General features: G+C 39.2%; 1 protein-coding gene across 3 annotated transcripts in view; it reads right to left on the minus strand.

The window, feature by feature from the left end:
• The window catches only part of ZFPM2 (zinc finger protein, FOG family member 2), a 321611-nt gene that overhangs the window by 159097 nt on the left and 149853 nt on the right, over positions 1-12661 (minus strand). For all 3 annotated transcript variants that reach the window (XM_027800191.2, XM_027800247.2, XM_027800144.2), the window contains one exon: positions 5013-5131. In XM_027800191.2, coding sequence (XP_027655992.1) covers positions 5013-5131 — 119 coding nt within the window. The remainder of the gene's footprint in view (positions 1-5012; positions 5132-12661) is intronic.

A 12661-nucleotide genomic window follows, 5' to 3' on the forward strand; every position in this document is an offset into this window, starting at 1 on the left:
ACCTTGGCTCCTCAGCCCCTAACACGCTACCCGGTCAAATGGTTTCATGAGGATATCTTCCAGAAGTGTCGCTTTGGCGGTGAACTTCCCAGATGCCATGAAAGGCTCCCTGCTGTATTCCACTGCTCGCCTGGCCCAACCCTGCACACTCCCCTCCTGCGGATTCCCTTCGCCGCCACGTTGAATCCTCTTTTCCTTATCAGGCTGGTACAGGCCTGCCCCACGTGCTCCTCCTTGCGACAAGATGACGAGAACGGGGAGCAGGATCCAGCTGCTCATTGTTTTGCTTCACAAAACCCTGCCATGGGCACAGATTAACACCAAAAACTAGATGGTGGCAGCCAAGGGAAAAGGCCTTTTAGAATGCCTCCACACAACTACCAGAGCCATGGCACAAGCCACCGCTCGATGTCCGTTATGGGCTATGCAGCCCTGTGCTGCTTTTGTTTCCAAGGGCCTCATTCCCACCAAGTTGTCCCCTCAAACAAGGGAAGTATTTACAGCTGGGAAAAAACAAGCAAACGGCTTTTCCTTAAACAGGCTGCTAGTGCCTTGAATTTAGAGCTGCTCTGCACACAGCAGTGGGTTTTATGCCCAGCCTAGAGGGGTCTTCTGCTCTTCTCACCTGCTTGTTCACATTAGACTTGACATTTGTGCAGATGTTAAAAGACAGGAATCTCAAGCTAGGAGTTTCACGCATTAGAAATATATTCCTGTCTACCTGTAGGTACCCACGAACTACTGAATTTTCTGCAAGTTGGAGCCTTTCTGGTAAAACTAGTGATTAAATTATATCACCTTCCTTGTAGAACTGAGTTCTCACCAACTGTAGATAGAAAGCAGTATTGTACAAAACTCTTGATGTGTCTTTTTGTTAAAATGGCAAGATTATATTAAATCTCAATCAGAGTCTGGAAACGTGTAGGTGATCTCTTTTTTACGGTAAAACAAGAGAACAAGCTCTTAGTACACTTTCTAGGCTTGAAAAGATTGTCCTGTGCATTTCAGCTTCTTGAGACTATCAACTATAATGAAGCAGCTGATGGAAAATGGAAGAAGTGGGAGGAAATGGAAGGCAATAACCTCTATGCCCACTTGTGTAGACAGATGTAAACTATGCATTTACCTGAGAGAAGAATTTTGCCAGTTTGGCAGAACTACAGGAAGAGATCATTAGAGTTATCTAAATAGGAAATCTATCAATCTAAATATAATAAAAGTATCTAACTAGATATCTATAAATATTTAATAATGAGATAAGATGTTCTTAAGTTCCGAATAAAATGGGAATTAAATGCCTAGACAAGTTTTAAGATCTGAGACTCACTCTTTGTTGTTAAAAACAACATTCTTAAGATTTCTGGTGGTTGCAAGCAGATTGTTTCAACAGTAACAGTAATGCACTGGGGTACATTATTTCATAAGGGGTTTTGACCAGCCTGTAATTCATGAGTACCGGCAAACTCCTAGGTAAGAAAAATTAAGAAATTTACGAGTCATTGCACGATTTCAAATCTACCATTAGAGTCTGACTATTCTGCAGTCCTGATACAGACCTTGCTCTACCATATTTCCCAACAGTGCAGTGGCACCGCTGATGAAGTCAACAGCTGCTAGTCCTATTGCAATTGCGAATACCACTTAAATCATTTTTGCTCAAAGTACCCAACCTTCCACTACTCTGAGATGTATATTGTTAAGATACTTCAAGACAGAAACTTGAAAGATCTAAAAAGTATTTGACATCTGGCACAGTGACTCAATTAATTATCGTGCTGCATTAATTAACTTGGTCCGTCTCCTGAGCTAACAGCAGGGAGACTGTATTCAGCAACACAGCATTGCTTGAAATAAGAAGCACTTCAACAGGATATTACATGTACAGGCTGTATAAAGTGCAGAGTACAAGAGTAGTGAGTAAGCTGTAACTGTTATAGCTAGGTAATGAATCCTGTGAGGCAGTGTCACGTTGCCAACACTAAACAGTATAGTCAGGTAAAATACTTGTGGTCAGCCACAAATGTATTTTCTAATAAAGAGACCAGCTGCAAAAATTGTGATATTTATTCACCTGAGGTTCACTGATTTTTCTTTCCTTTCTTCTCTATATTAATTCACATTAAAGCTCTTTTCCAAAAATTATTAAATGTTTCTAACAGTGCCATGTTTGAAGTTCTCATTCAGAAATTAACTCTAAACACACTGCCAGCTACTGATGTGAAAGTCTGATGGTATTCTAGGGAGGTGAGGCTTTACCCAATGAACTTTCCAAAACAGATATAAATAACTTAAGTAAACAAACACAACTGCTGTTATGAACAATCAAGAGCTCATATGCTAGTAAGAAAAGTAATCAAATATGTCAAGCAAGCAGAAAAATCATAAATAAACCAGAAACATTTCAAGGGGGGAAAAAAAAAAAGATTAAAAAAAAAATGTAGAAGCTGGCACTGGGTTTGCGTTACTTAAACAGTAAATTAAAATTCTATCAGAAGGTTTACATTTCTCCACAAAGCATTTTAAAGTAACAAATGTAGGATTAAAGGAAGCATCTGATATTTGGGGAAAAGAAACAATACTTAGAATCACAGAATAATTCAGGTTGGAGGAGACCTCTGGAGCTCATCCTGCTCGGAGCAGGGCAAACTTCAAAGTCAGATACAATTTCAAAGTTAACTCAGATTGCTCAAGATCATATCCAGTTCAGTTTTGACTGTCTCAAAGGATGGAGGTGCTCAGGGGACAAAACAATATTACTGAGGACTACAATTCTGTTGACAGGAACTTTTTCAGATTTCCAAATGTATTTGTATTAGCAGGCAAACCAAAAGTAACAACTTCCAAGTGTTAGCAAAAATAAACTTCATGGTTTTTAATTTGACAAGAAACAAACAAGTATATTTCTAGTTTAGTGAGGAAAATGTTCTCAGGAGTTTCATCCCACATCTCTCTGAACTAGGTTGAGAAAGCTGCTCCATCCCATTGCAATCACCAAACTAAAAAGTCAGCTCTGCTCGCCGCTTAATTAGGAGTTCATTAAAACCAAAATACCTTAGCTAAATGTTGTTACAGCAGAAGTAGTATTTGCTCAAATTTGCAAAGTAACAACAAACCTTAATATATGCCTATGCTACCACAGAAGAAGCAAGCTCCTGCTAGGATTGTTGTTGCTCTGTCTCCTTCAGAAAACAAAAATGAACACTATGATCAACTGCTGGTGTTGCATATGCATCCTAAGAATATCTGATAACGATAACTTTTGTAGTGAAGGGTCAGTCAACATCATCTCCCATATTCAAACATTATCTTCAAGTCTTATATACCTGAGGAAGTGGTACAAGTGGACAGAGCAATAGGGACAACACAAAGCTAGCATTTTTCCTGAGGTATTATGTGGACCGACTGAGCTACACCAAGACTAAGATTTCTGTGGCATGAAAGTTGATGAAAGTAGTAATGATGGAATCAAAGAATTATTTGAATTACAGGTAGTTGTCACCAATGTCATTTTATGAAAAACATTTTGCGAATGCTGATAGACCATGAATAAAATAAATGAAAAAATAAACATGAAATGGATGGAGAAAATGGAGAGAGGTATTCAAATTTTACACTTTCTCCTTTCTAACAATAAGATGCCTTGAGTGTCCAGTACTTTTGAAAATCCATCCTTTATTTAGTTGCCTGAATCGGAAATCTGATCTGGGTTGGGAACGCTGAACTCTAGGGAACTTAGACAAAGTTTCCATGCCACTTCCTGTAACATCTTGTTAGCACCTTATAATTAATAAATTATGCTAAGGAGTCTACAAAATACCAAGATCTTAAATGGCTACTATGTACTCATAATAAAATAATGCTTCACCACAATTTTAATGTGCGTATTTGCAGAAAGTAACATGCATACTATCCAGCAGGCCCTTAGAAAGAGAAGTCCAATATGTAGGCATAGGTTCTCCAGGCAAGAGTTGAAGACTATCCATTTACCCCCTTTTCTGCCATGTCTACATAACCCCTCTCTTGCACTGTCCCAGATGGTACTTCAGCAACTCAGCACTCCTCCTCTCCCTCAGGACCTCCAAGGTCAGGACAATACCCCCAACACTGGGAAGCTCAGCTTCTCCATTTACAGCACAGATGTATGTACCCCAAAAGTATATAATACACTTCTGTGAAATAGCTCCACAGGTCTTTACGCCAATACTTTCATGCTAAGTTTGTAATAGCAAACAGTGATCCCACTGAAGATAATGGTTCTTCAATAGAATCCCACAAGGCAATGCATGCTCCAAGATTCTCTAAACCCTTCTAGAGGTATTGCTTTTTTCCAGTACAGGGTCACTTTTCCAGATATTTTCAGAAAATTAATTTGAACTATATTGAAGCTCAGAATTAAAACCAATACAAGCAAAAATGAAATGAAGACCTAGGAATGACATGATTTTCAGTGCACTGAACTGAGACCAGCAAAGCATTACTCTTAAGTAATATGGTCCACATAATTTCTGCAACAAGAATAAAAAAGAAGACTAACTGAGAATATATTACATGACAGGTGCCTTTTGATAGCTTTGAAAAGAATTCTAATCTGATGGAATATCTTGCTATGTTCAGTAACATTACCATTAAGGAAAATTCATTGTTTATCCTAAAATAATGTAGCTCTTTACATCCATTAATACAAATCAAGTATTCAGCAATTAATGCTATGAAAAATTTTAAAAGTCACTAAAAAATCAGTTATTGCTACTGAAATGCAACAGCTTGGTTCAGCAAACAAGGAAGTGACATTTCCCTTCTGTAAAATAATAAGTTAAATACTATTAACCTATGCTCCAAATAACTTTATGTGGATGGTTGCCACAGATGAATTGGAAAAGAGCCAAATAACACTGTCTGTGAAAGCTAACAATGCCTGTTTTCAAATACTTGGGCTGAGTAGTAATTCAGGCTATTCCCTAAAGAACGACACACAATATAGTGAAGCGAATCCTCGCGGAGCATCTACATACCAAGGTGTTGTTATTCAGATCCATCTTCCCAGCAAAAGGCCCCCACGTTGTTCCAACCGGAAGCTGCTGCCGACTCTGAATCTTGCGCTCCCCGTCTTTCTGGACCACCTCCAACTCTCCTGCAAACAAAGAAAACAAGCGGTGTTGACAGTACTTTCACTTGTGCCTTGACAACAACCACCTCTGCCTTTGTGTTGGCTTTACATGCACAGTGTTCTGAGGAGCCATATAATGAGAATTAATTATGCTTGTCTGAAAAACAACTGATCTTGTCATCCTGCAAAAGAAAAACAAACCTTTTTCCCTTATAATTATATTCAAATTTGGTTTAGAAAGTCCCATTCCTTTCTTCTGTCTTTTCACACGCATTAGAGTTTGAAGGCATTTTTATTCAGAATAGCCGTTTCGTGAAAGTTCTTAAGAAATGCTGAGGAGGGGGGAGACGACAGCTGGAAGGAGAGAGTGCAATAGCAGCCACACCTGCTGCATTAACCGTCTTGATGCATTTTGCTGTTGCAAGACCACATTCTGAAACATTCAGTTATTAAAAATTGTAGAGACATACCATGTAGCAATATAAATCCACAACTCTACTAACTTTGAAGAAACAACTAAAACCATTTACTATAATTTGTTTTAAAAAAAATTTGAACCAAATGAGGTTTCACTAGCAGTAACATTTCAGAATTAGACTCAAAACAATTTAAATTGTTAGCTTTAGGTTTTAACACAAAATACGTAAAAGCAATGGGGAGGTGGTATAGTGATTTTTATTTAGTAAGTACTAACTTGTCTTTTTATTTAAAAGCTGATTCTGTTTTTGAAAGTAAGTAGTACAGAATTAACACTTAAAAGTGAAATTGCTACTTTAGCTCACTTTAACTTTTCTCTTTTTTGCCAGTGAAAAGAGTAAGAATAATACACAATTGATCATTACTGGGGAAGAACAAATAAAATTCAGTCACCATCTTTTTCCCCAACATTGTTTACACTTCATTTCAGGACTAAAAAAAAATTCTGCACAACTCTTCTTTGAAAGCAGTCTCTTCAATAAGCTTATTTTTCTATGAATAAATGTTTCAATCAAAACCAGCAACAGTTATGTTTATATACAAAATTTCTAACATTATTGTCTAAAACAATTCAAATAAATTCTGGTTTTAAACTTTAGGAGAGATAAAATGGAGCAAGGAGGAGGGGCTGATCTCTGCTTTTCTTGTTAGATGTTTAACTGAATTGTTACACACTGTGGCGCTTCCAAGCTTTGGCCTTCCTGAAGGTAGGAAGAAAATCTGTTGTTCTCAAGTGGCAGAGGTCAACTTGACTTCACTGTAGCCATGATTTCTCCTGACCTGTTTTCCCTGCTTGCTAAAGGCCCCTCCTCCCTTTCCATACCAACCAGATACAACAATAATTCCTGCCTTTTGCATCAGCACATCCCTTCTCAACAACTCTACCCCAAATCAGGACCATGCTTTTTCACAAACAAAGTCCAACTGTGCAAGAAGTCCACTTGTCCCAGATTTAGAACTGGCAGTTGTGAAATGAACCTTGGGCTGGAGGAAGTGAGTAACTCCTGGTTTACTGGCAGTCTTCACAGACTTCCCTGCGCTAACCATTCTCATGGATGCCTGGATTTATGTTACAGCCAGGCTGTGAAGTTTTCCTGTGTCTGCAGGAGTTAATCTCAACCATTTTCCAAAAAGAAGACTTGGCTCCAGCTTCTATTTTCAAGCACAGAAATCTAAATTTCACCTCTGAGTGTTGCAGATTACAGAACTACTCTACGTAAAATTGTACATCAGATCCTTCCTGGAAACTGGAACAAATCTAGGAAATAGAGTTGTATCAGTTTACAAAAGCATCTGTGTATGCGGGTGAGTCCTCATCATGACAGTGCTAAGACATTTTAAAAGGCAGTATGTGAGCAGGAAAGCTTATGGATTAATTATATCTAATTTACGCATGTGCTACATATGCATCCAAACAGGAAAAAAAAAACCACCCAAAAACCAAAAAGAAAGAAAAGGCATTTCCGCGCCCCCCCCCCCCCCCCCCCCCCCCGTCACATTGTTACATATTGTATTAACTGTAAAAAATCTCTTATATGTAAATCATGGAAGAGAGAAATCTTTCTGGTATTGCAAGGTAACACGTTGATCACTTCGGCATATAGTGCAGCATTTTGTCTCTACATAGAGATGAAAACTAGCATTTGCTTGCTTTTACACACTAAAAAACAGCCATGTCTATGGACATGTCACATTTAACTGATACCAGAGGAATCATGAGAATCTTTGAAAACCCTTTTAAAAAATAATTCAGCCTCCCTTTCTGCCACTGACATTTTTCATTTGAAAAGGGTTCAGACACAGTCAAACAGTGACTCCTTATCTGTACCTGTGGATTTACAAGCAGGCCTGTCTTTTAATGGATTAAGAACGACAAACTTAGGGCAGATCATCCAGTGATATCCAAAAACCTACCTAAGTTGTAAGGTACACATCATTACACTTTATGTTTTAAATAAAATTAATAACATTAATCTTATACCTGGTAAGTAGTTCAGGTTTGAGGCAAACATAAAAGCAAGCAATTATTTTCCAAAACTGTTTTTTTCCTGAAAGCTGATAAATAAATTAGCATGGATTCTCTCTTTTATTCTCCTTTGTTACAGTTCCAAGTTGTAGTTTGGGCAAGACATTTCAGTATGTATGAATACATTGAAATGTACTACAGATGTGGTAACATCATGCTGACTTGTACTGAAGCTGCTGTATTTTCCCCTCCGCTGGGAACACCACGACAGAGCAGTAGGTTGCAGACAGGTTTACAAAACATTTTGCTGCATAACCTTCCTGTTTCCCCTGATCATAGCTCTCCAAAAAAGACACACTTCCCTCTAGTCACCTTGACCCATAGCCATTTTAATGCTGTGGGTGAATGTTATAGTTGGGAAGAATAATCTGCTTTTAAGTTTTGGCAAATACCAGACATTTTGGCTACACTTGTACAAGGTGCAGCACATTACAATTTGATCCTTGGCAAATATTTTTTTTCACTGAAAATCTTTGTTTAGGGGGAAAAATAAACACTAAGAGAGCTGTAAGTTAAAAAAACCCACACACACACACACACAAAACAAACAAAAAACCAACATTGCGCATCAGGGCCTACAAGCATCTGCTTTTTTATTTTCATTTTTTCCTACCAAAGCCTGCATCTTCTGTGAAACCCCTGTATATGTTCTTTTGTCTGCCCTAAGCAGGAACGCCAGGGGCTGGTACAAGGGTTTGGAGAGGAAAGATTACAAATGTCACTATTAAAAATCCTCCTCTTGATTCCCTTGACCCTGGAGTAAGGAGTCTGCAACTTTTCTGCATTCATTTACAACAGTTTTCTCCCCTGAAATTTCCTATTTGGTGGTATCGAAACTGCCGCAACAGATGGGCACAGCCTCCTGCTGCCAAGAACAGGGCTGTCCCCCGCTCGCTGCCAGCTTCCCGCAAGGAGGCTGGTTTAAGCGGTGCCATACCTGTGGCTGTGAGCAATGTGTGACCTCAAGGGAGCTTGCTGGGGGAAAAAAAAAAAAAAAAAAAAAAAAAAAAAAGAGAGAACCTCACCCTGTGACTCTTAATTAAAAGAATTTGAAAAATGTGTTGGTGAGGCAAGATTTCCCTCCTCAGCCTCACAAGAAGTTCAGATGTAAGCCAGAAGTGCTCTCTGCAGCTACCATCCCCTGCACAACTGCTGGGCAACTTCAAAGATGACATAAGGAGAAGGAAGAGGATCTGATATTTTACTGCTGCATCACCACTCACAGTAAGAAGTGCAAAGACTCAGCCTGTACTGACTCTTCACAGGTGCTTGTCCACAGAGAACCCAATGAGAGGGGAGAAAAGGAAGAAAGGATGAAAAAACCTGCTGTGCTCCAGCCCAAAGGAACCAGAAAATACTGTGCCAAATACAGGTGTTTCTAGTCATCAACAGTTGCAACAGACCACCTCAGTACTGAACATAACGTTCCTGCACATGAGAGTAAATTTTAATATATAGAATTCACTCACAGCCCTGGGATAAATTATGTGTTATATTTCATCATTTCTATGGCAAAGTCACAAAGCAGTTGTGTATTTTGCTGTCTCTCCCCCTAGACTCGTCAACAGTTTGATTCAAAAGGACAGCAAGTAGCAAAACAGAAGCATCACTAAGAAACATAAGCAAAGGGAGTGATGCTCTGCTTTTAGTTTTTGCAAGTTAGGTAAAAAAAAAATAAAATTGCTTGAGACATTCCATTTAGTGATATTTACTTCCCTTTTCCTTGCCATAGAGCAAGGGTGGGGTTTTTTCAGGTTGTTCTTCAGGAACACGCTTATTTCCAGCTTGCTCAGTAAGTTTATACAAAATATTTGAGACACATAGTATGGGCTAATCAATTTTGGTAAAAGATAATGCTGTTAGTGCTGTGGGCTGTTTCTCTTATCTTGTAGATGTAGCATACTTTTAAAGTCTGTGATTACTCAAAGACTTATGATAGCTGCACTGTAAAAGAAGCCCCAAGTCATGACTCACTAGTACAGCTACAAAACATCCCATGGCTTTTAAGATATTAGGCCACCTTGGTGGATACAAAACAAGAATGAAAGGACCCAATTTAGGATTATTTTCTTCCATATATGTATTATTTCAGGGATGCCAGACAAGGCTTGCATAAAACAGAAAATAGAGAGGTCAGTTTAGCTTTGTCTTCTTTTACAGCAACATCAGAATAACAATAATAAACAAACCGCAACAACTCTACAAAACATGTAGTGTACACGAGAACCCAACAATAGCTTTTGGCCTTTACAGGATTTGATCACAATTCACATACCAGTGATTCACTTCTTCACGGAAGAATTCAACTATACTTTGTATTCCTGAACAAAATAATACTGGCTTTCATCCATCTACCCACGTTCTGGAATAAGAAACAAAGGACTGTATATCTGAAGGTGAATGTTGAACAGCCGAACAGCCTTTTTGGGGAGAAAAAGCGAACTACTTCATTCAGAAATATCTGTATCCAGATTTATGAACGTTTAAAATTTCTAAGGCACTGATAGCTTTGGCAGTAGGGGGTTATTTTATTTTTTTTATTATTTTTTTTTTTTGTCAGGAATAGCTTTCTAAGTGGAGTTAGTTAAAAAGAAAGAGTAAGCTCTTCCTCTCCTTTAATTAGAGATTGGTTATTTGACATCACGGGGCTGCACCAATTTCCACTAGCAAATGGCTGCTTCTTTGCATATTTCCAATACACAGCCACCTGGCTCTCTAATGAATATTTTTGCATCACAGAGAAATCACATATGTTGTAGTTTCAAACAAGGACTGCTCTGACGTCAGAGCAAGCAAGTTAAAAACACTCTCAGAAGTTTTTAAGTGCTGCCCAGCTCAGAGCCCAAGATCTGCCTGCTGTCCCATATGCACAGGAAGAATCTGCAACTCCACACAGGTGATTACCTCCTTTAGAACAAACTAATGTGTATATGTGTGCATACAGTAGTTCACTGATAGCAAAGAACCATCCCATTTCCACTTCTGTGATTGATTCTTAACAAGGCAGCTCCAATATTAAATGCTCATACACTTGCTTGGCAGACATAAACTGCATTATTGAGATACTTCCTCTAAATTCTCCACCCTCAATTTTCAAGTCTCTGAGACATAACACACACTAAACTACAGTTTTGAACATAAACTTGAAATACGACATTCTCTATTCAAGTACTCCAGTCAAACCCTGATAAATCAGGCTGGCCATGCAGTGATCTTATCCTTTCTGACTCTTTAATAAATCGAACCTAGTAAGTTCACGCTGTTGGAAGTTGTCACTAAATGAAATTGTGACCTTATCCGATGCGTGAACTTATCCTGCTGACAACTACATTTATTGTGCGGATAAGCATGGGGGGGGGGGGAAGACTTTTGATAATTGTGATCTTAGCCATATGCAACTCTAACAGATGGGATCTTTTTGATGTTCCATTAATGATTTGCCTATGATGAGCCTCTACTCAGGGAAAAAATAAATGTTCTTCATAGGTAAGTTGTAGGGGGACTGGTAAGCTGTATGAAAAGTGCACAAAGAGGTACTGGCTGACAGCAGTGAATCAGAACCTATTAGCCTAACACAAAAAGCTTTGAATTAGCTTGTAATTGCATTGGAAAAGATAACATAATGGAGGTGGCAAAACAGAAATGTTCCCTTTCCACAGGACTCATTCAATAGCCCAAAACTCTGAAACAAGTAACTGAGAGTCTGAAGCAGTAACCCAAAATATGCTAAGCCACAGCACTTCGTGATGAATGAAGGAATACTGCAGCCCCTTCCAGCACTGACTGGATGATTGCCACTGCTATTGTGGAATATGTTGGGATATATTGCAGAATTATGTTGGGTGACAGGCAATTCACAGAATCACAGAATCACAGAACCACAGAATAGTTTTGGATGGAAGGGACCTTTAAAGGTCATCTAGTTCTAACGCCCTGCAATGAGCAGGGACATTTTCAAGTAAATCAGGTTGCTCAGAGCCCCATCCAACCTGGTCTTGAATGTTTCCAGGAATGGGGCTACCACATCCCTGGACAACCTGTTCCAGCGTTTCACCACCTGCATTGTAAAAAAAATCTGAAAATGGCCAACCATCTCAAATTACCATTTACCTATCAGGGATTTAATACATTGTATTACCTAATTCTCACATCTCTCCACAATGGATAGTATTGCACCTGTTCTGCAGTGCACTGGCTCTGGAGATAGAAGATCTGAGGTCTGTCATGACACAATCTGTTTTGCAGCACTGCAAGTCTGATGTGGGATACAAGAATTCTAGTTATCTTACTAGAAAGACACACATATATAGAAGTTCACACTGGAGTCCAAATAGTAAAAGACTAAATTACCATCAATCTTCAAAAGACATTTTACAATTTTCTTCGCAATGAAAATTGCATTCACAGAGGTCTTGGCAAAACCAGAGGTCATTTAGGTCATCAAGAAGCAAAGGCAAATTTAATTTTGCTGCTCCAAAGACAAGAAAATAGGGCCAGGCCACTGTTAGGATGAGACAGATGGAAGAAGGAACAGACTTGAAACTGAAAGCTGAGTAAACAGCTCTGTGGAGTCTCCCTAGGAGTGTTGCTATTCTGCTGCCACTGAGGGGGAAGAGGGTTTCTAAACAGAGCAGTCTTCTTTCTTTCTCTGAAGTTGCTGCAACCCCCCAGCAACTCCTCCCCCTAAACATGATCCTCCCTGGTCCCATCCCTCTTAAGAAGTAGGGTCAAAGGAAACCATGGCACAATGGCCCTGAGAGAAGTGAGACATAAGGATAACCCACCAGTACTTATTGCTCTAAGCCACTGCTCTCCTTTGCCTATGCCTAGAAGCAGGTCTGGATAGCAAAAAAAATGCAGGAAAAGCTGCCACATGCTGCTTCATTCCTAACCAAGCTGCCTAGTGTTGCCCATCTTGCCAATGCTCCCACAGGGCAGCTGTGCACTCTAGGTAAGGATGACAAATGAGAAGGCTTCTCCACTTTCTGTAACAAAAATCTTGCTGCTCCCTACCTTTCTTTAGAGCCCCAAAAGTCAGAAGCAGTTTCTTT

Source organism: Falco cherrug, chromosome 3 (genome assembly GCF_023634085.1).
Source record: "Falco cherrug isolate bFalChe1 chromosome 3, bFalChe1.pri, whole genome shotgun sequence".
In the NCBI taxonomy this organism is placed as follows: Eukaryota; Metazoa; Chordata; class Aves; order Falconiformes; family Falconidae; genus Falco; species Falco cherrug.